Here is a 23,233-nt window from a genome sequence, read left to right on the forward strand (position 1 = left end):
AAATGCATTGAACTGTAACACAGCAGTATTTTAAAATGTAATGGTTCAAATTATATTCAGTATGTTTATACTAAATACATTTTTGTATTGCATTTTTTTTGTAAATGCCTTTGCTTCTGTCATTCACCTGTCAAGTACATTATAAAATTAATATTATTTTGTAGTATAATTAGTATAAGTGTATAATTGTTTTCTATTTCAATAAGCCAATAGAAAGCTTTTATTACAGTTGTTATATAGTTGGTATTAACATTTCAATTTTTACAGGTTTACTTTAGGCCTTCAACCTTAGCCTTCAAGCATATTTTTCCATTTTTGACATGCTAAAAACAAGTCTAGATGTATATTAGTAATAATGCTAAACTTATATAATTCTCAAATTGCTACATCATTAAAAGAAACTCAAATACAAAGCAAGTGGGGGATTCAATTAAACAGATTTAGTTCCTGCTGGAGCTTTTTTTCATTTTATTGTGTTTAGTTAGTTATTTGTTTGTTTGTTTGTACGCACCAACACTGAAAAATTGAGTTCTTAATTTAAAATGGCCAACAAACAAGTATTCTTAAGTATTAAGGACTATGAAATGCAAACCATATTAAGTGCCCAAACCGTGCATAAAATACATAAGGCAGTTGAAGAACGCGTCCGCCTGCACTCCTGCTCCGCGACGCTAGATGGGGGTATGGGAGGGTTCGGTTTTTCTCCGTGTCCACTGTCGAATGAAGAAGAAGAAGAGAAACTGTCGCCCAGCAAACGACGTTTTTGCAGGTATTTTCCCCCCTGCAGAGGAATCTCTGGATGTCGGGAAAATGCAGCAGGAGCTCGGACCACGTTGAGCGGTACGTGGAATTTTGCCCCGTGTGTGTACTTGGGTCCGGGCCGAAAAGACAGCTTCGTGCGTTTTGCTTTTCAGTTGTTTGCTGTAGCTGCAGGCCCTGTTACATGCCGAAGCCACGCGTGATAACCCGCTCGTTCCGTCTGGAAAACCGTCACTGTCTGGATAGATTTCTCAGATCCCGCTGTTTAGTCGGATGGGTTCGGGGTGGTGGTCGCGTGGTCCGAGCCCCTGCTGGGCGTCACGGCCTTGGATTTCTTGTGATCGCGGTCTGTGCTAGTGTACATTTTTTTTTGTTTACATTTTTACATTCATGTCCCGCCGCGATGAACGGAACCGTCGATGAACGTTCCGCCGAGAGAGCTTGTCGAACACATGGCTGCGGTACCGTGGACGTGCATTGTTTTCGGCGCGCCCGGTCAGATATCTGGCCGCCAGACTCGCTCCCACGTCCCGCCCTGTCCACAGCGGCGACGTCGAACGTCGTGTTTCATTGCCGCAGCGAGTCGTCGTTTTTTTTTTCATCCCGGGCGGGTACGCGGCAGGGAATTTGCCCCCAGCGGGTCCGCCGTCTGTCGCTGTCACAGTGACGCGTAGCTAGGAGCCTCGCCAGTTTCAACTCCCAGGTCTCCAGAAGAGGACATGTAAAGGGAGGAGGGGACGTCTGGTCCCCCGGGTAAACTGGAACCGCGTGGGCACACGCCTCCAGGGTCGTGTTGCGGTCTGCTCCGACTCCCCGTGTTTCCTGTAGATTTAAATCGAGGCGCTAGATGGCAGTATTTCTAACCGGGTTTTCAAGCCTCTTTATGTGCTTATACATTCCGTTTTAATACAGATTTTTAACGTCAGATAACCACGATTCTACTACTTTATTGTTTGTGTCATTTTGCATTATACCTGATTTCATGAATAAAAAACTCTTTTCAGGAAATGCTCAAATCGTCTTGGTCTTGCCAGCATATGAAATGATTAAAGACTTTACATCTCTAGCACGATTGCTATGAATAAACACACAAAAAACTTTTAGAAATAGATTTATAATGGTCATAATCCAAACTATTATACTGATCTATGTACATAAGTTTGTGATGCAGGATTGTTTGAAATTATTAATATTGATGGGCAGTGGTGGCCTAGCTGTTAAGGAAGTGCCCTGTAATCAGAAGGTTGCCGATTCAAATCCCGATCCGCCAAGGTGCCACTGCGCAAAGCACTGTCCCCACACACTGCTCCCCGGCAGCCTGTCATGGCCGCCCACTCATCACCAAAGCAGAGGACACATTTTGTTGTGTCACTGTGTGCTATGATGCAGTGTTTTACAATGACAATCATTTCACTTTCACTTAATAGGTATTGATTGACTATTAAATACATGTGACAACCGTTACAATTTGCCATTACAGTTTCATTGGTCCACTGTGACCTGTTTGGTTATTTCATTGTTCTGATATGATGAGGTTAAATGCGTTTGCCTATAAAATCCATAAACTATCTGCAGTTCTCAAAGCGTGTGTAAAAGTAGTGGCTTATAGTCTGTAAATTATGGTACCTGGACTCTGGCCAATATGAGAAGTGATTTTTCTGCTTAATCTTTTCTTTACATTGCTGATGTGGTGAAAATCGTATTAAAGTATTCAGATTTCAGAGTAATACCATGCTAATAAAAATAAATAAAATAGCATGATGCAACACAATCATGTTATGATTAGGTTTTTTGACCATTGCAAAGTACAATATAGAACAGTATATTTTGCTTAAAATACTGTATAAATATTGTGATGATGTGTCATGATATGAATAATATTATCAGATTCTACTTACAGCTCTACTGTCTGATTTCCCACCTACTGCACAAATTTGCACTAATTATCATTTACACTACACATTTGCACACCTTCACCCTACCTGTTACACATATTTTATATTTAAAAACTTAAATGTAATATTTGATTATGTTTGCAATATTTGCATATCAGTTCACTTGAATAATTGTAATACATACAATATTGAGGTCTAAAGCAGTGGCAAAATCATGCCGTGTATGACTGTGTATGTGACAAATAAAATTTGAATTTGATTTACTGCCAGTTGCTATTTTTAACGATTAGTGTGCATCAAAATTTGGTTCTTCTAAAGTTGTTGGATTGTCTTCATAGCAGAAGATCAATGACTACAAATTAGGGCTGCAATTATCGAGTATTTTTGGAATCGAGTATTCTGTCCTTTTTTTCATTGATTCATCGAGTAATCAGATAAATCATTCTTTTGCATTTTAAACAACTCTATCAATAGTGTGTTATGCAACATGAAAATCCTCTTAAAATGAGCAAGTAATTGACAATTATTCCTAAGTTTTTATTTGATCAAAAGCTTAAAACCTTTGGGATACTGGCTCCAGAATTAAACCAATTTAATCAATCTTTCTGTGAAACATTCATGATGTACATAAAAAAAAAAAACTGATTCACAAACATAGGTTAGCCTATTTGTCCATAGTTGTATTTTAATAAAAAAAGGAAAAAGGGTACACCCCCTGCTATAGCCCATCTGAGAATAACAAAAAAAATTAAAAAGTATAAAGGTACAAAATAGTAAAAAGAAAATATAAACAAACAATTCAAGTATTACTAATAATCCAACTTAAACAATATCGTTCAGTTTCCAGTTGTATCCAGATGAGGTAGGTTGTACAAAGTTCAATGCAAAATAGAGAGAGAGAATTAGTCTTAGTGCAGGTGTGTGCAATGCATGTGCAAGCCTGCACCGCTGTGATGTACTCTGGGGAAGAAAAAAAACATTGATCTGCAACAAATGGTATAAACTCACCCAAAAGTAAATCAATATGCTAATGAATGTAGATTTGCATCCATCTGTTGCATTTATTATTACTACCTTATGTATGGGGAAGGTGTGTTTTGAGATGTAACCTATCAGTATGTGTGTGTGCATTCTCTCTTGCCACATATCATGCCTTGTCACTATTGACTCATAAAACAAAAAATTACAAATAATGTACATTCTAAGAAGCGCTAATGTTAGTTAGCAATCATACAAATACGATACCATGTAGAAGCTCCAAGTCCGCTTGGAGAAGGGCGGTTTACGCGAGGATTTGTTCGGTTCAGGTGCTGTAGTATTGACCAAGTTCTATTATGGTAAGCCAGGTCCATTTTACAGTATATACACTGCCCTATGTTGTCCAACTTATGCAGCGTAAAATGGTCCCACACTTTAGACATTTTATGCCTTTTACGCACACCGGTATCTTCATTTTCCACCATTGCCATAGAGCTCAAAATAAATAGCGTCTTCTTAAATCTTGCGCTTCCCTAAAAATGCGCTTCAGTTAAAACAGTCCATGTAAAACAATGATTCCAGTGCTTTGCAGCTTCACATTGCGTAGCTCCGTGGGAGCGATATGATAATAGATGGATTTTGTGACTAATTAAAGGAAGCCTCGAGGCAAAGAATTTCTCAAACGTATTTTGTAATCAAATCATTCGATTTATTGGAATAATCGTTTCAGCCCTACAACAAATGTGAAGTGTGACAACAGCACATAGTGACTCATTGAAACGTGTCCTCTGCTTTAACCATCACCCATCAGCAGGGGCCAGCCATGAAAGGCACCCGGGGAGCAGTGTGTGGGGACAGATCCTTGCTCAATTGCACCTTGGTCTTTTGGGATTTGAACAGACAACCCTTTGGTTAGAAGTCATATGATGTGTAAGAGGTCATCTCTAAAACATGTTTTAAGATATTTCCTTTTCTCCCTCTCCTAGGAAGTGCTACAGATGCACATAAGGAACGTGGACGACCATCCACCACTATGCTGGGACCTGGAGAGGCAAAAAGTTCAGATGCTCTGTTGACAAAAACGTATCGGTGTGTGGGCTGTTCTGACACCTTTACCAGCTTGGCATCTTTATTGGTGCATCAAGCGAGCCATGCCAGCGAGTTTTCATGTTCTCGTCCTCAACTAGATTGCACCAAATGCGGAACAACGTTTTCGAGCAAGGAACTCCAAACCCAACACAATTGTACAGCTTCTTCTCCACTCAATGACTCCCCTTGCTGTGGTGAGGAGGACATCAATTCCAAGGAACCTCAAGAACATGAAAGGTCTCATCATGAGATACAACCAGAGAAACAAACTGAAATATCAAGTGAGGTGAAATCCAGCCATACTGTCTCAAATATAACATCCGGTCTGGTTTTCCATTGTACTGAATTGCAAAGTGACAAGCATGAAGTCATTTCTGAAACTAATCCGGTTGAGAATGTGACCACTCTCACTGAACAGAGACCCAAATTACATGACACATCTGAACACATCATGACAATTCAAGTGCCATCACAGCCGGAGCCTGATTCGGCAGATGTTGAGAGCGGAAATTCTGAAAATGCACTTAATGACACCAAGGAACAATGTCAGTCAAAGACAGTAATGAAAATTTTGGCCTCTGCCTACAGAAATGTTACACAGTCCGGTCAGAATACATTGAACCACAATAAAATAATCAGTCCTCCCCAAAATGCACCATTGTCTTATGAAAATGGCTCTACTGGGTCATCTGTTGATCATTTAAGGCAAATTTTAAGAAGCTCTTTGAGAAAGTCACGGTTAAAGCCACCTGAATATATTAATTACCCAAAAAGCCCTAGCCAGAAGCTCTCCCGGAAGTCTTTTGTGTCTGTGGCTCAGACCTTTTGTCCTGTTGTGGTTCTTGAAACCCATCAAAAGTTTCATGGGAGTGGCACCAATTGTGACGAGATGAATCATCGTTGTGGACAGTGCAAGCGGCTCTTCCGTAACATTGATAATCTCATAATGCACCATGCTTTGCACAGGAAGGAGAGAGTTAAGTGTTGCCGCCGCTGTAAAGAGCTCATCATTAGCACAACATCTGTTCCCCAGAATCATATTTGCCCTGGAACCACATTACTGTTCAAAAGCCCTCCAATAACTACAGACAAATTCTTTCATTGTCCCTTGTGTCGTCACAACTATAACTGCCTGGATGACCTGAAAAATCATAATTGCATGTCTTCTAATGCCTCATTCAGTGGTCCTGTGAAAAAAACAGACATTTCCAAGTCGCATTACCCTAAGCGTGTGAACATTGGTGTTGGTACGGACTACAAGTGCCAAATCAAGAAAGAGATTCTTCAAGAAGAAACAGAATTGGACAATGGTGAGCTAAACATCCTTAACTCTTTTAGTCTTGGTGCCAAAATGAGTACAGCTGAAAGCCTTCTTCCACCTCAAAATGATCCAACATCATCCATCCAAACCCAAGAATCTGTATTGATGGATGAAATTAATTCCACTTTGCTGACTGGTGAGTTTGGAGTGACTCCGAAGAATTTTTCAGGCTGTGAGAAAAAGGAAGAGGTGCTAGAATCATCTCCACTTGAGGATGAGGCAGAAATTGATGTGCTTCTTGAAGCAGATGATTATCATCAGGAACCTTCCTCCTCACAGGACACTGCTGCTCAAAAAGGAACTCCGCAAGAACAAATGCAAAGTGAGGACGTGCTGGTGATCTGTGATGACGGCGTGAGACGTTTTGCTTGTAAGTCTTGTGAAAGGACATTTACGCGCCGTTTCAATCTAAAGCAACACTCCATGGTCTGTTCTGCAAAGAAGTATGTTACCCCATATATCGGGGAGGTAATGGCGTCCAGTTTAGTTAAACCCAAGAAGCTATTTGAATGTGTTCACTGTGGCAAGATTTTTAATCGTAAAGACAACATGGTGACACACATGAGGAAGTGCCAGATAAAGAACGCACCGCAGATGGGAGTCACAGCCCCAGAGTCTAGAGACAACATTTTTGTCCTTCCACCACCACCTGAAACGGAACCTATTAGGCAAGAGGGCAGCAGTGACTCTAGTAGCAGAAATTGGGGGATTATGTCCTTACCATCTGTGCTTCCCCGGAGAGTGACCTGTGAGTGTGGAGCAGCATTTACTTGTCCACGGCTTCTATTTGAGCATTTGCAAAATCATGCCCAAGAATCCTACATCTGTCCCCAATGTGGTGAGACCTTGCAGTCTTGGGCTTCATATGAGACTCACCAACGATTACACTTGCAGTCTCAGCATCAGCCAGATCTACAAGGAGTGTCTTGGAAGCCATCTTTGTTGTCTCCACAAGAGCAATCGCTGTTGGAGATTGAGCAGAACTCCGACACGCAGTCAAGCCAACAGCATAATCTTCTGCCGTCTCATGAGCCCCTCATTAAGCCACCACAGCAGCCATCTAAGCGCATGTTGCCGAATCAGGCTTGTCATCGATGTGGCCGGACTTTTATGTCATTGAAGTCTCTGCTGAGACATCTAAGGATGAGTTGCCATGGCACATCAGGGCAGTCAAAAAGCAACTCATCCAGTAATTTTGCCCATGGCAACTCAAATACTCATTTTTTTAAGCCAATGCAATGTCCTGCTTGTGTTCGTTGGTACAGCAGTGTGGAAGGACTCAAGCGGCACTTGGTCACTCACAGCTCACATGGTGTGTTTTGCTGTAATATCTGTCAGCAAAGTTGCTCAAGTCTTGAATCGCTGGTGGATCACAAGAAGAGGGTTCATGAAACGGTCGAAGAGGAATGTAAGGTGGAGGAGGTTGCAACGGCAATTGCCCAGCCTGATGTTTTTCAGTGCAATATTTGCAAGCAACTTTACCCTACAGCCGCATCACTCAGAGAACATCAAAGAATGGTGCATGGAGTTCCTGGGGGTCATTACATGCAAAATGGTAAAACTTTAGGAGTTCCGTCAAATGGTTTTCACTGTCAGATCTGCCAGAGGAATTACTCGTCTATAGACTCTTTCAAAGAGCACAGGAGGAGGGTTCATCGGATATTTGGACATGGTCAAGTTCATAGGTTGGAAACGGCCCCCTTCCAATGTCAAATCTGCCTTCGGAGGTACGACAGCCTGAAGTCACTGAACAACCACAGAAGACGGGTGCACCGCATCTTGGCTGGAGGGTATGCTGCAGCTAAAGTCAGCACTTTGGATGTCATGCAAAGCAGGAGAATTCTCGATGTGGTTAAAGGAGACCATGAGGCACAAAAAGGTAGCCAGGGTAATATATTTCGCTGCCAGATTTGCCAGCGATTCTACCCAACTATTCAGTCATTAAAAGTCCACAAAAGGAGAGTCCACCGCATTTTGGCTGGAGGTTATGTTGCAGAAAAAAGTATCCCGGCGGATGTCAAGCAAAGCTGCCAGTCAGATTTTCATTGCCAAATCTGCCAGCGAAACTACTCCAACCGGAAGTCATTAAAAAAGCATCAGCGAAGAGTCCATAATACATCTAGTGGAGAAGTCAAGACACAAAAAGTTAGTGGACTATATTATCATGACTGTCAGATTTGCCACCAAACCTACCCAAGTATTCAGTTGTTAAAAGACCACAAAATGAAAGTCCATTGCGTTTTGGATGGAGGTGAAGCTGCTGAAAAAAGTAACACTTTGCCAGTTTTGCCTAATGTAAAGTCAGATTTTCAGTGCCAAATCTGCCAGCGAAACTACTTCAACCATGAGGCATTAAAAAAGCATCAGCGAAGAGTTCATAACGTAGTTCCAGGACAGATCGAGGACAACAAATTTCGCTGTCTGATTTGTCGGCGAACCTACCCACATCTTCAGTCATTAAAGGACCACAGAAGAAGAATCCATCGAATTTCAAATGCTGGGCTTGTCTCTTAACTCAATAATGTGGTTCTGACTTGGGTCACTTAAGTATGCTTAAGTAAATAAGTTTGTTAATATCATACCGATTTTTTTTTTTCTTTTCTATTTGTCTACAAAGATATTGGGGTTGTATAGCGAACTTTCAAACATTTCAGTTGTAACAAAAGTTTAGAGGGTCTCTTGGGGTAATGTTATAGGAAAATATTACGAAATATTAGTGTACTGTAGTTTGTGAGTGTAAAGTAATGTAGTCCTAGGCTCCATGTGATGTTTTAATGATTGTGCTGTTTGATGTACCAGATGTAGTGATTATTTGCATTAATGTGTTTTTACTGCGCAAACATTTGTTTTGGCATAGGCATATATTTAAGTAAAACCTAAACCTGTATGCTGGCAGGTTATTTCTTTGTATTATTTAAATTTTTAGCCCATTTTCCCGATGTCATTTTTAAATGTATTACAGATTTTGAAAAAGTAATAAACATTAAGAATTAATTTGTCATTCTCTTATGTACAGCCATTATATAGAAAAATTGTGGGTGAGAAATATAAATTCTCACAACATGTTAATGGGTTCTCTAATTGCCCTTTGGTGGGGCAATAAAAGACATTTCTTTTTAGGAATTTTAGGAGTGAGCACTAGGTGCTCAATTTTGTAATTTTTTTTTTTCTGTGATAACTTTGTGGATGCAGCCGAATCTTCATTATTTAAAATAAAGTTTTATGATTTTGTTTTAGTGGTGAACTATTTTCAGTAATAAAATATAGATTTTGTAAACTGGGAAAATCTGTTTGAGCATGAACAATCTTAGAAAGAATTTGTTCTGCACATTATAATGTACAGTAGATTCTTTTTATCAATATTAAGGGCCCTAGCACCGGACGTGTGTCGATACAATCTGAACAAATTGACAATTCACATCCATTAGCTCAAATCCATTAGACGCCATCATAAACACCTAAATTGCATCAAGACATGTTCAGCATTCCATGTGTGATATCTTGTTTTCACCTCTCAGAGGCGGGGCTTTCTTTCTGGCCGTGACATTTTATTTGTGGGTTTCATATGACTGAAACTGCCTGATTCTCCGTAATATGCTGGCAGCGGCCATGCTCTAATCGTCGCGTTCAGCAAGGCAACTGATTGCATTGTGGGATCTGTAGTTTGTGCGTTCTCAGCGCCATGATAATAGATCTACAGTGGGTACGGAGAGTATTTAGACCCCCTTAAATTTTTCACGCTTTGTTAAATTGTAGCCATTTGCAACAATCTTTTAAGCTCATTTTTCCCTCATTAATGTATATACAGCACCCCATATTGACAGAAAAACAGAAAATCAAATGGTCCTAAGTATTCAGACCCCTGTGACACTCAAATATTTAACTCAGGTTCTGTCCATTTCTTCTGATCATCCCTGAGATGGTTCTACACCTTCATTTGAGTCCAGCTGTGTTGGATTATACTGAATGGACTTGATTAAGAAAACCACACGCCTGTCTATATAAGACCTTACAGCTCACAATGCCTGTCAGAGCAAATGAGAATCATGACGTCAAGGAACTGCCTGAAGAGCTCAGAGACAGAATTGTGGCAAGGCACAGAGCTGGCAAATGTAGCAGAAAAAAATTTGCTGCATTTAAGGTTCCAAAGATAATCCTCCATAATCCTTAAATGGAAGATGTTTAGGATGACCAGAACCCTTCCTAGAGCTGGTCGTCTGGCTAAACCGAACTGTCGGGGGGAAGAGCCTTGATGAGAGAGGTAAGGAAGATCCCAAAGATCACTGTGGACTCCAGATATGTAGTTAGGAGATGAGAAAGTTGTAGAAAGTCAACCATCACTGCAGCCTTCCACCAGTCGGGGCTTTATGGCAGAGTACTGCTCACCTGGTCCCTCCATCTCTGAATGTAAAAGGAAAACACTGATCTAGACTCTTTTGTCTTGGCCCCTAGGTGGAGGAATGAACTTCCCGTTGAGGTCAGAACAGCAGTTACTGAGTATTTTTTTAAATGGCAGCTCAAGACTCTTTAAAGAATATTTAGATTAACTTGTAACCTTCTTATTGTCTGACTTATGTATAGAAACAGAGTGAATAAAAAGATTGTGTTCATTGTTGGGGGGTCCTAGTGAACCAGAATTGATCACTTCATCGCCTGCATGGAGTTTGCTTAAAAACACCTGAAGGACTTAAATGTGGGCATTGGTGGCACCTTCTCCAGAGTGCTCAGGACCTAAGACTGGGCCAAAGGTTTACCTTCCAACAAGACAATGACCCTAAGCACACAGCAAGAATAACAACTCAGTGACTGTTCTTGAACGGCCCTTTCAGAGCCCTGCATTAAACCCAATTGAGCATCTCTGGAGAGACCTAAAAATGGCTGCAAAGTGAACAATTTAACAATAACAAAGTGAAAATTTTAAGAATACTTTCTGTACCCACTGTGTATGATTGCACAGAATGTAGCCTGTGTGCCTCGAGATTAACTCCCCTGTGAAACCCCTGCTGCCCCAAAGGGGACTAACCATATTTTGGGATGTCGGACAATTCGAGATAGTTGGCAAAAAATGTTTGAAATTCAAAGGTCAAAGTTTCAAAGTCAGATGGAACAGGTCCATATAAAGGTTTGCGTGTGTGTGAGAGAAATATGTAGATTTGGATGTGGAGAAAACTCGCAGGAAGTGTATTAAATGGCCTATTCCATCTAGTTGGTGAAATTTAAAGGTTTAGATTTAAGGTCGAACCATGTTCATGGTATTTTATCACTTTAAGCATTCCACTATTTGAGGTTTCACATATTGTTTTACACGAATCATTTAATATCGTCATTATTCTGAGAAAACACAGTGTTCACTGTAGTAAAGACAAATCGTAGGCCCTCATTTGTGTGTTTCCTTAACGTATTTAAAATAGTTTTCCATCACGGCAAAAATTAATAAATCAAATAATAACACCAGAAACATTACCGAAGAGCCATTTATTGTTGTAACTCCCCCGACTTTATTTAAAATTCTAAATGTATTTGTATTAGTAATTCCATCTGTGCATTTCTGTATCAATATGAGAGGTTGTGTTATTTGCGTTATTTAAACGTCACTACCGGAATCATGACGTCACTGCCGGAAGTTCCGCCACAACATGTTTCTTTTTTTGAAATTCTGTACCTGGTCGGCGTGCTGTTGCAATGTGGCGGTGATCGAGTTGTAGTAAGTCTTTGTCATTTTAAATGGCCAACGTTGTTAGTTATGGTGGTGAAACGGGAGACGGACGACAGTAAACCGCGTTTATACGCGGGAAAGAGCCGTTTAAGTCGCATGTTACGTTGTACTTCATGTCCCGCGTTGTCTTCATGTCCCGCGTTGCCACTTTGAAATGAAAGGTGTTCGGAAGTCACGTGTAGAATGAAATATATGGTCTGCTGAAGCCAGCTGTTTCTTAATATCGTTATCTTTTCTTCTTTTTAGGGCTGATGTGGAGATGTTTCAGCGGCCACTCAAGATGGCTAATAAACAGCTTGCGTATTTGCTCAGCTGCTCTATGGCGAGCTCGGAGTACAGCAGCTTTAGTCCACTGCACTCCATCCCGGTCTTCTGCTTTGCTTGCAGTGCCGTGTTTTCCGACAAAGCCTCTCTGGAGACTCACCTGTGCCCCGCAGCAAGTTTCATCTGCTCCTGTGGTATGGGATTCTCCAATTACACGGACATGCTGTCCCATCGTATCAGACACGAAACCGCCAGGATGGTCGGTTTCCTACCACAATGCAACAGCATTGTGCATAAGAAGTCGGACAGTCAAATAGCAAAGACAAAGGAAAATCCAGGCATACAGAAGCAGGTGGCGAAGACCCCAAGTGTGGTGACCAGTCCTGTTGCTCCCGTAAAGCCTGCGTCTCGCATGGATTCCGGCGGCACCACCGTGAGCCTCAGTCGGCGCTTCAGGCCTGCTGTGGTACTGAAAACCAAGCAAAGGTTTTGTGGGGACGGACGGTACGTGTGCGCAAGATGCTTGAATGTTTTCAGTAGCCAGGACAGCCTCATCGAACATGTTGCTACCCACGCTACTACTGGCGTGTATGGGTGCCGTCATTGTGGCCTCCTCCTGCTCAGTTATTCACCCCCCTCATTCCACTACCAGTGTCGTAAAGATAATGCCCAAGATGTGAACAGGTTTACAGAAGGCAGGTTTGTCTCAAGCCAGCCGGTGGCCAAGAAATACCCAATTAATAAGTGTCCGCATTGTCCTGCATCGTATTACACGGAGTGGCATTTAAGGTGCCATGTTCAAAAGCAGCATGCGAGTGAGAAAAATTTACCTAGTGCTGTTGAGAAAGCCCAGGAAATATCCCCAAACAAAGGAGAACAATCTAAAACAGTGTCTTGTCTAAAAGTTGAAGAAGCCCATAGATGTGTGATCTGTAACGTGACATTTACGACCATTGACAAGCTGGGCCAACACTGGTGCACCAAAAACCTTATTTTGATCAAGCAAGAGCGAGCACACAGTGATGCTTCAAAACGAACAAAGCTCTTCGGAGGACAAGAAAGGATGCATCCGTACCGCAAGACTGCAAGGGACACGGACAAGGAAGTGACTGTTCGACTTCAGACTACGCACAGTGTTTTTAGAAATGCTAAATCTGAAGCATGCGAGGTGAATAGTCCCGTACCGTCATTCACGACAACTGGCGTACAGACTAAAGTAGAATGGGATGATGGAAGTTATGACATGGCCGACACTCACAGAAATGAGAAATGATATGAAAACTGATATCAAATTTGTATGGTGTCTTGTTTGGATGCGTTGAGGTTTATTTTACTACATTAAATAGGTTTGTTGATTACACAATGCAAAATGTGACGTATATTTTTGTATTATTGCCTGCTGAAGAAATAAATGGCTTGGTGGATAAGACCGCCTATGAACCAAAAGACCCTGGTTCAAACCCCACTTACTACTGTGTGGTCCCTGAGCAGGACCCTTAACCCTGAGCGTCTCCAGGGGGGGGGACTGTGCCTACTGATCGCTGCTGATTGTAAGTCACTCTGGACGGGGGCGTCTGATAAGTACTGTACATGTAAATAAACAGACGTTTGCTTAGTGTTCTGTGCCTGTGTTCATTCCTTGTGTTTTTTTTTTTTGTTTTTTTTATTGAAATTTGGATCGTGTCGTTTTGTGCATCATTACTATTGCTGTGTCTTTGGATATACTCTTGTCGGTCGCACTTGTCACTGAGTATTATTTATTGCAGCGTCAGTTGCAATCCAATTGTTCTTACATTGATATTTGTGTAAGGATCAGTTTATCGTACACGGATTAAGCCTAATCATAGACTTTAAAAAAATTATTATGTTCTTCATTCAAGGAACGCGAGGCATAACGTGTGAATAATGAGGCTAGCATCTTCACGAACGTGCCCCAGCGCACAGTGATGACGTAGTAACCAACCAGCGGGTTTTTTTCCGGCTCTGCACGGATGTAGTTCAAAAAATATATATTAAAAAAATTACACTCAACACGCAACAAAAGCGAGCTGTGCCGCAAGAAGGTAAACGAGTGGTGTAGAAAGGCGTTTTTTTTGCGGTGGCGGTGCGTTGACTGGGCGGTGCGCACAAGATCCGAGAGCGTGTGACTCTCGGGCAAAACGAGACTAGCTGGCGTTCTGCTAACCAAGGTAGGCTTTACCTGAAGCTAAACTCAGATCTTGTGCTTCGGTTGCGTTCCGTGTCCGAAGCTTTGGGACTGAGTGCATGCTGCTCACAAATCACCGATGTCCTTCCGACTCAAACGCAATTTCTTGACCCCAGTGGGTCTGGAACACACATGCACGACTGGGCCACTTCTGTTTAAGATCATGTAGAATGTGAATTTTTTTTTTTTTTAAATGTCGGATGCGATCCTGGTGAAATTTACTAGTGGGTAACACACTCGCCTATGAACTTGAAGACCCAGGTTCAAATCCCACTTACTACCATTGTGTCCCTGAGCAAGACACTTAAGACAGTAAGTGTCTCCAGGGGGACTGTCCCTGTCACTACTGATTGTAAGTCGCTCTGGATAAGGGCGTCAGATTGATGCCGTAAATGTAAATGTCAAAGTAAGGCTCATTTACGACTAGTCCCAGACACTGAGAACCCTTCTGGTGTTCTGGTTCAAGTATTCAGAATATATTTAACACATATTGTCTCGTCCCTTTATGGATGCAACATTCTTATGTGAAATAATAAATCATGTTTCGTGGCTCTACTCAGCTGATATGAAAGTGAAAGTGAAGTGATTGTCGTTGTGAAACACCGCAGCACAGCAGGGGACAGCAAAGGTGTCCTCTGCTTTTAACCATGACAGGCACCCGGGGAGCAGTGTGTGTGGATGGTATCTTGCTCAATGGCACTTTGGCGGATCAGGATTCGAACCCCCCAACCTTCTGGGTACGGTTCCTGCCCGTTATATGTACCCAAGATTACGGTGACATGCATGCTACAGCTCAACAAACAACCTGAATTCTCAAGGTCTAGTGAAATGATTGTTGCTTTTATTGTGCTGTTTCAATGTTCTCTGTACAACATATAAGCATAATTGTATTTCTATAAAAAATTAATGCAGAGTAAACAGTGAAAGTCATTCCTCAGTCACCTCTATTTACATTCGTTGCTTTTAGCAGACACCCTTGTCCAGAGCAACTTACAATCCGTATGGTGAAGTGGACTCGTAACCAAAACCCCGAAACGCCAAGGTGTTACCGAGGTACATTTGAGCAAGATACCGTCCCCTCACACTTCTCCTCGGGCACCTGTCATGGATGCCCACTGCCCACTAAGTGTGATTGCAGGGGATGCAGTTTGTTGTGTGCATCGCTGTGCTGTGTATTACAGTGATAACAATCACCAAGGATAACAACGCAAGTGTCTTGCTCAGAGACACAATGCTAGTAAGTGAAAGTGAAATGATTGTCATTGTGAAACACAGCACATGGTGCACACAACAAAATGTGTCCTCTGCTTTTAACCCATCACCCTTGGTGAGCAGTGGGGTTACAAGCAGAGGTGTGAACCTTCACTGGTCTCATGATTCCATTATGATTATTAGTGCCTTGATATCGATGCATCACGATGCATGCCATGAACTTTCTACATGGTCACATGATGTTTTCCAAAACAAGGGTATCATACGCTTGTGTGGATTTGCTACAATGAGTAGAAAAATGTTTGTATTGTTCTCTTCCAAGATGGTGGCCTGTAACCACTAGTAACTTTTCAAAAGAAAATGTCTAATTTCACTGCAGTGACAGAAGGTAAAGACGTGAACTGACATTATTGTTCTACTGTAATACAAATCAAGTGAATAAGTACATGTCAGTTTTTCAGTGTTTTATCAACTCAGTCACAGCATAGAAATTAGATGTTTTCTTTTGAAAAAGGTTACAGGCAATAACTTTGAAATAGAACAGTGGTGGCCTAGAGGTTAAGAAAGCGGCCCCGTTATCTGAAAGTTGCCAGTTCGAATCCCAGTCCACCGAGGTACCACTGAAGTGCCACTGAGCAAAGCACCATCCCCACACACTGCTCCCTGGGCGCATGTCAGGGCTGCCAACTGCTCACCAAGGGTGATGGTTAAAAGCAGAGGACACAATTCATTGTGTGCACAGTGTGCTGTGCTGCAGTGTTTCACAATGACTCACTTTACTTTCACTTTCAATACATATTCAATCAATATAAATATTATTTGTAACTGTAAGCAATTTGATGCAACCTTTATAGAACAATCATTTATTTTAATGTCTAATATCTTTCTATGAAAATTATTATTATTAATTCAGACAAAAATTCTTAAACAGTTGTATGTGAGCTTTTATTCAAATATAAACAGTGAACAGCAATACTGAGTGTAAAAAATCCAACCACCTTAGTTCCTTAGTTCCTTACACAACACCTTAGTTCCAAATAGTATTCATTACAGAATTAAACAATTTTTTAATTCAACTGAATTAAACTAAACATCCCATTTCACATGACCCTGATGGGACTATCTATACTGTGTATGCGTAGATTTTCTACAATGATCAGAAAAATGGTCTAAAGTAAAGTAAAGTGATTGTCACATGTGATACACAGCAGCACAGCACTCGGTGCACACAGTGAAATTTGTCCTCTGCATTTAACCCATCACCCTGAGTGAGCAGTGGGCAGCCATGACAGGCGCCCGGGGAGCAGTGTGTGGGGACGGTGCTTTGCTCAGTGGCACCTTGGCAGATCGGGATTCGATCCGGCAACCTTCTGATTACAGGGCCACTTCCTTAACCGCTAGGCCACCACTGCCCCTCTGGTCTGTGCTCACTCCTGGCCACAAGCGTCAGGCACAGTTTTTCTGCTCATTGTAGAAAATCTGAAGCCACTTTCAGATTGAACACGCTGTGCTCACCGCACGAAAAATATGCGTGTTTTCTAAATCCTGGTAAGATGATATTGTTGTGTTGTAGATCTCTGAACACTCAGAATACCTGCACTATTTTTTCACGAGATTCACCAACAGAAAATCACCAAGCAACATCATTATGATAATCGATTATGCTCTGCACTGCATCGATGCAATATTGTCCATGTCGGCATCACGATGCATCGATTATACGATTAATTTCAACACCCCTAGTTACAAGTGGGCTTTGAACCTTTGTGATCTTCTGGCTCATAGGCGAGTATGTTACTACTAGGCTACTGATAATGTGCTAACATGTGGTAACCACATGTAAATTTAAACTAAGCTGAAATGCCAAAAAAATTATTTGAGAATCCTGGTACATTGCTGTCATTATGTCACCAGTGGAAAACAAACAAATGATTTATTTCACAAATAACACTATAACAATATTATTTTTATCTAGCAGGTTAAGACAAGCAATACAACTATTTTTCATCTGGTCTTACAGTCTTTCATTACTGGAACATTACAGAAAAAATCAAATACATTGATTAATTGATTATTAAGGAAATGTATTTGAATGCCCATCTTAATCAGAGTATTCTGTTCATTGTTTGTCCTTGACACACATTCATTTAATTGCATTAATTCTTTAACAGAGGCAGTCTCCACCATTTTTGAATCACAGTGCATACTAAAGAGGTAAGACCAAGTTAAACTTAAGTGTTTCTTTTCCTTCTTCAATTAATATGAAATGCTTATAAATTACATTGTATTTTGGACCAGCCTGCACATCTTACTGAGAATGCCATGCCAACAAAGCATTATGCTGTTTTCTGTGTAGTACCTTAGACATTCCATGTCAGGGTATAGGCCACTGTTGTCTCTATTACAAGGTAAATGTGTTTATTAAAATGTAGTTCCATACATATTCTGTTTGATCAGAGAATGTCAGAATTAATGGCCTACTAATGAAGGTGGTAGACATGTGGTGCAGGATTGATAAACACCCCCCTTTGCTGATGTGCCCCTCCCCAGAAACCGCTACCTCAAATGGATTTCAATGATTTCAGTGATGTTGCTATTGAAGGTGTTTAAAAAAATTATAATAATTTTTATTTTATGTGGGATTCATGAATGATTTCTTTTTATTATTATTATAATATCTTCCTATTTATATCTCTCAAGTGCATTAGGTTTCACATGCTCTATGGCTCATCTTAGTCGCTACTGACATTCATCAAACAAGACCACTTCTATCCATCTGAAGCATTTTTGCCTTGAGCCTGAGAGGGGGCAAAATCAGGACAACATTTGGAATGAGCAAACTGAGTGATGTTCACTGAAATGCACGGAGCAGCTGGGAGCTACCCTGAAGGTCTAGTACAGTGAAACACTTGACTGGCTGGAAGCAATATTAAAATATACCTTTGACTTCCAATATGATGTGCCATAACACTGAAACAAACATTGAGGATATTGGTCAAAAAGAACTCCTTGAAAATAACTGCAAAAATCCAAGTGATCTGGTTAATGAGCGGGAGCAAACATGGCAGATTGATGGTGAACATAATGACACAACAGAAGGAGACTTAAGTGCTTTGCATGTAATGTGCAAACCTGATCTAAAGTGTCAAAAAGGAGATAAAACTGAACAAGAATCCACTCTCTGGGCAGCACAGAATTCTGTTAAACTGAAACGGCCGCGTGGACGACAACCTAAGAAGAACATCAAGGTAGAAGAGGATAGAGCTACTCCTTTAGAAAAAGATACATCACCACCTGTCACAATTATAAAACGCAAAGTGGGCCGCCCAAGGAAATTAAGTAACCTTGCCAATGAAGTTTCAAAAGAAGCTAGTTTAAACACTGCATCCAGTGAAAGCGGATATTCTGAAGGCTCTAATCAGAACGTGTTGCCTGCAGAGACCATTTGCCATGGCACAAAGAGGAAAAAAAGGAAGCATCTGTGTAAACCTGTCCCAAAAAAACGCATTGCTGCTCGTCAAGAAGAAACTGATACCTCCAGAAGCAAGCCAAGGAAACAATTTAGACAGAAGCCTAACCAAGAACCCTTCACAGAAGCAACAAAGAAGGGCCCTTTAGGACTCCAAGAAGCGACTGCACCACAAAATTGCCAGCAGCCTACTAAGTCGGGAAATCCAAAAGAAAATGAATCTGGTGAATCATCATGCCAGGCTGACCAAGGCATACCTACGAAAAAGCGCAAAGTTGGGAGACCAGCCAAGAGAAGGACAGAACTAGCAAGGCAATCTTTGGCACTGAAAAGAGCTGCAAACTCTCAGAAGTCTCAGTTTCATCAGCTCCAATCATCAGGGAATCAGGGAACAGAGTCACATGTCCTTCCTTTGAGAAGATATAGCCGAGCGTGTAAAGGAAATAAAGACAATGTAGACAATAAAGACAAAATTGTGCACCAACAGAAGCAACCAAGAATACATTCTGTTTCTGATCAGCCTGTTAAACTGAACAGATCCGGGTCTTTATTTTCATCCTCAGAACATGAGGTGGGAGTTCCACAGCCAAGAAATGCCAAGAAAAGGCAGGTATCCATTCACTGTAAAATAGAGAATTCACATGAGACCTCTGACATTCAGGACTCATCAATTCAGCAAGCTTCTTCTGGCACAAATCATCTTGTGGACATTTCTCGACCGAGGAAAGCACGGAAATTGAAAAGATTCTTGCAAATATGTGACCAAGATCAGACACAAATCACAGTCATGTGCTGTAAATCTGAAGACTCACAAAAAACATTGCACAACTCTGCTGAACCAATTGCAGATGGAACAGTGAAGACAAGGTCCCATCAGAGAATTCCTCAGGTTAATTCAAATAATCTTGAAGAACATGAGGGAAAACCTTCTGTGTACCCTCTGTGTGCTGCTGGGAGTCAGACGCTTGATGCAAACATTCTAAGCAAAAAAAAAAGGGGGAGGCGTAAGAAGATTAAGGAAGCATGCGATGTGAAGCTTGAACAACCAGAAGAAAGTAGTGATATGAATTCACCAAAATGCCAAAACAGTTTGCCAGAGGGCAGCACATCTTGTACCATCCAGTGTGAAGTAGGATTGAAAAGACCCCGGAAAATTGATAGACGACGCAAGAGATTTCGAAACATGAAGTTGGCTGCACCTGATGGTGCATCTGGAAATAAATTAGCAGAAGTAAAGCAGGCTGAAAAACCCCCACCCCAATACCCAGTGCTCTATCAGGCTTCCAGCCATCCTCAGACCACGGCCGATGAGGAAAGTGTTCTGAAACAGGGGGAAGTGTTTACAGAAATGCCTTCAAAGCTCGTTCGCTCTCGGAGGAGGTACAGAAGAAAGCACGTATACTCAACTGTTAGAAGAAAGGCGAAGCAGAAACCCACTGTTACAAGCAGTGTGAAGAAAGAGCAGGCATGTGAGGACGGTGCAGAAAGCAGCACATCCAAGGATTTTATTGCGGAAGCACTTATCAGTTCAGAGCCATTCTTTTGTCATGAGCCTAGTCCTGAAGACCCTCCACTAGCACACCCCTCCAGACCCCTTGGAGACAGGAAGGGAACAGTGAGTAGTGGTGACGTCACTGTGAACAAAAGCAATTCAGCCGGTCACAACGTTAATAAAAGTGAACCTAACAGCACAGACCAGCGTTCAAAAGCTACAAAAATTCCAGTGAACGGTTTGGCTAAAAGTCCTCATGCAGCAGACGTGAAATTGCCAGAATCTTTAGGTTCCCCAGCTGACGTCCTTCCCTCACCTGGTGCAAACCCCGGAGCTACAGCCCCGATCAAGGAACAAAGGCACGTGGTGCCTGTAGGCGCCAGCTGCACTTCACTACCTGACATAGTGTCGGAAGCCAATCCTGAGACCGGGCGTCGACGCAGACGCCGGCCGGGAGAGGGCCCTTTAGTTTGCCAGTATTGCGCCCGTCCGTTTAATCACTTTTCTGCCTACGTCATCCACATGCGCGTACATACGGGTGAGAAGCCGTATGGTTGCGAGAAGTGCGGTCGAGCTTTCGCCCAACTTTCCAACCTCAACGCTCACAGCAGGGTCCACAGCAAAATGGAGAAGAAGCTGGAGTGTGTGCAGAGCGAGAAAAGTGACATTAAGAGTGAACACGTTGCCCCCGCCGGTGCCAAGCCTGTTCGGAAGAGGGGCAAGCCCTGTCTTTGTCACATTTGCGGGAAAGAGTTCCGCTTTCGCTCCGTGCTGAAGATCCATATGCGTGTGCACAGCGGCGAGAAGCCGTATTCCTGCAGAGTGTGCGGAAAGGCCTTTTCTCAGGCGTGCAGTGTGCGCGTCCATGAGAAGATCCATTGGTCGGTCAAGCCATACGTGTGCGCTAAATGTGGCAGGGGCTTCTCTCAGATCGGAACTCTGAAAACACATGCTTGCAAAGCTGTGGGTATTCATGCGACAGCTTTGGAACAGCCACACCCTCCTGTGGCCTTCCAGTGTCACCTCTGCAATGAGTATTTCATTCTGAAGAGTGAGTACGACCAGCATTTGCTGTCCCACACCGACACGGATCGGTACGGCTGCGATATGTGTGGCAAGCAGTTCAGTCTCGAATCTGAACTCAGCACCCATCGTCTTTACTGTAACGACATGAGGGCTGAAGCCAAACCTCTGTCCCGTGGGCCTTCGCTCAACACTGAAGGTCCGTGTCCTCCCAGCCACGAGAATACCCGCGTTCCTGTAAAATGCGAACTCCCGGAGGTCGGCATCAAGAAAAAGGCAACTGCCGCATGGCAGGGTGCAGAAGGCAGGACCGCCTCACTGCAGAGACCAGACCCGCGGCCTTCGTTGCTGACTTGTCCGTCCAGCGCGACCACGCCGTCGGCTGACCCGCTTACGGACTTTGCACCGGCTCCAGCTGCCAGTCGCCTTGTTTCTAATCTGAATCACCTTCACCAGGACCATGACCCCAGAAGGTACTTCTGTCCGCGATGTGGGAGGCTCTTCAGACACGTCGGACGACTCCGAGCCCACATGCTCACTCACGGCCATAATCAGAAATATTCATATGACTGCTGTGGCAAGGCATTTACGAGCTGGAGCAAATTTTGGCACCACCAGCGAGTCCACAGACAGAGACGTGGTCGCTTTTTTTGCCCTAAGTGCACGCGAGGCTTTCGTTTTGCAAGTTCATACAAGGAGCACCTACAAGAACATCCAGAGCTAAATGCTTACATGTGCCCTCTCTGTCCTCTCACCTTCTCAAGGGCCGAGAGTTTGAGGGCCCATCAGCGAGACTGGCACAAGTTGAATTTGCCCCATATCTGTGACGTTTGTGGAAAGGGTTTTGATAATCAGCGAACGCTCGAATGCCACAGTATTGCACACCGCAGCATGCGTGCTCAGACGGCTGTGCTCTGCGAAGTGGAGTTGCAGTCTTCCGTGTTGCCTTACGAGTGTGGAGAATGTGACTCCAGCTTTAAGTCTGTGGATCTCCTTTTCCACCATCAGCTCTGCCACGGCCCTTCCAAGGACAATCTCCTGTTAAACGGCGGCCGGGTTGACAGGGACCATCCAGAGCTTCGTAACTCTCTGTCCAGTTGCCTCCCCTCAGATCCCGCACATGGTGACCCACCCCCCGGCACCAAATTAAACCGTGCTGAGCCGCCTCGGACGCTGTTTCAACGTTCTGCCGTTCCTTTGCATTTAAGGCAGCCGAGCTCCCAGTCCTACAAGGAATCAAACCCGTTGGTCCAGGGTTGCCCCACCCCCTTATCTGTGTGGCCCAGTTCTCTGTCCCTTTCCAACACACAGTCTGCTGAAATAAAAACATTTAAGCCATTGCACAAGCACGAAAAATCCCCCACCTTTACCAATTCTCTTTTGGACAATATCCCGTCTGAAGACAACATACTTGTGATTGAGACGAGGGACGGCATGAGATGTGCCGAGTGTGGGGGGCTTTTTTCTGGGGTGTCAGAGTTGTTTGAGCATTATTTGCAACATGCAAGAGGAGAGGTGTAGTGTCAGAGCGGAGCAAGAATTGTTAAATTATTGGTTTTTAATATGTCTCCTTCAAAACATGACTTATTGTGTGCCATCAGAACACTAAACCTGTTGACTTTTTCAAGCAAACTGTTGTAGCATTTTAGTTCTTTTCATTTTATAATTTCATTTTAAATGAACATATATATTTTTTTCATTTTTTAAACTTGCTGCTATTTTCCCCATGGTCCAGTTATTATTTCAAAAATGTCAATTTTGTAGAATAAGGCTACTTAAACATTGTGAAGGATATTGATATTTTTCTTG

General features: G+C 42.5%; 3 protein-coding genes across 5 annotated transcripts; all 3 read left to right on the forward strand.

Annotated features, from left to right (window-relative positions):
• Window positions 1-691: 691 nt before the first annotated feature.
• On the forward strand, window positions 692-9,036 carry LOC114791358 (zinc finger protein 423). The gene is made up of 2 exons (XM_028982148.1): window positions 692-840; window positions 4,619-9,036. The coding sequence occupies exon 2, from the start codon at window positions 4,666-4,668 to the stop codon at window positions 8,554-8,556; it is 3,891 nt and encodes a 1,296-aa protein (XP_028837981.1). The 5' UTR covers window positions 692-840; window positions 4,619-4,665; the 3' UTR covers window positions 8,557-9,036.
• Window positions 9,037-11,659: 2,623 nt separating this feature from the next.
• Window positions 11,660-13,522, forward strand: LOC114791031 (zinc finger protein 574-like). Its single transcript, XM_028981533.1, has 2 exons — window positions 11,660-11,746; window positions 12,005-13,522. Exon 2 carries the CDS (start codon window positions 12,018-12,020, stop codon window positions 13,293-13,295), a length of 1,278 nt encoding a protein of 425 aa, XP_028837366.1. The 5' UTR covers window positions 11,660-11,746; window positions 12,005-12,017; the 3' UTR covers window positions 13,296-13,522.
• Window positions 13,523-13,970: 448 nt separating this feature from the next.
• On the forward strand, window positions 13,971-23,233 carry LOC114790356 (uncharacterized). 3 transcript variants are annotated; one of them, XM_028980350.1, is made up of 3 exons: window positions 13,971-14,085; window positions 17,612-17,654; window positions 18,141-23,233. In XM_028980350.1, the coding sequence occupies exon 3, from the start codon at window positions 18,395-18,397 to the stop codon at window positions 22,943-22,945; it is 4,551 nt and encodes a 1,516-aa protein (XP_028836183.1). In that variant the 5' UTR covers window positions 13,971-14,085; window positions 17,612-17,654; window positions 18,141-18,394; the 3' UTR covers window positions 22,946-23,233. The 3 variants fall into 3 exon arrangements, with proteins under 3 accessions (XP_028836183.1, XP_028836182.1, XP_028836184.1); XM_028980349.1 differs by having other exon boundaries at window positions 13,980-14,211; XM_028980351.1 differs by lacking the exon at window positions 13,971-14,085 and adding an exon at window positions 15,185-15,281.

This window comes from Denticeps clupeoides, chromosome 5 (genome assembly GCF_900700375.1).
Source record: "Denticeps clupeoides chromosome 5, fDenClu1.1, whole genome shotgun sequence".
NCBI lineage: Eukaryota > Metazoa > Chordata > Actinopteri > Clupeiformes > Denticipitidae > Denticeps > Denticeps clupeoides.

What these genes read in the sequence shown, in the direction of transcription:
- LOC114791358 (XM_028982148.1), top strand. Translation starts at nt 4,666, where the DNA reads ATGCTGGGACCTGGAGAGGCAAAAAGTTCAGATGCTCTGTTGACAAAA.
- LOC114791031 (XM_028981533.1), top strand. Translation starts at nt 12,018, where the DNA reads ATGTTTCAGCGGCCACTCAAGATGGCTAATAAACAGCTTGCGTATTTG.
- LOC114790356 (XM_028980350.1), top strand. Translation starts at nt 18,395, where the DNA reads ATGATGTGCCATAACACTGAAACAAACATTGAGGATATTGGTCAAAAA.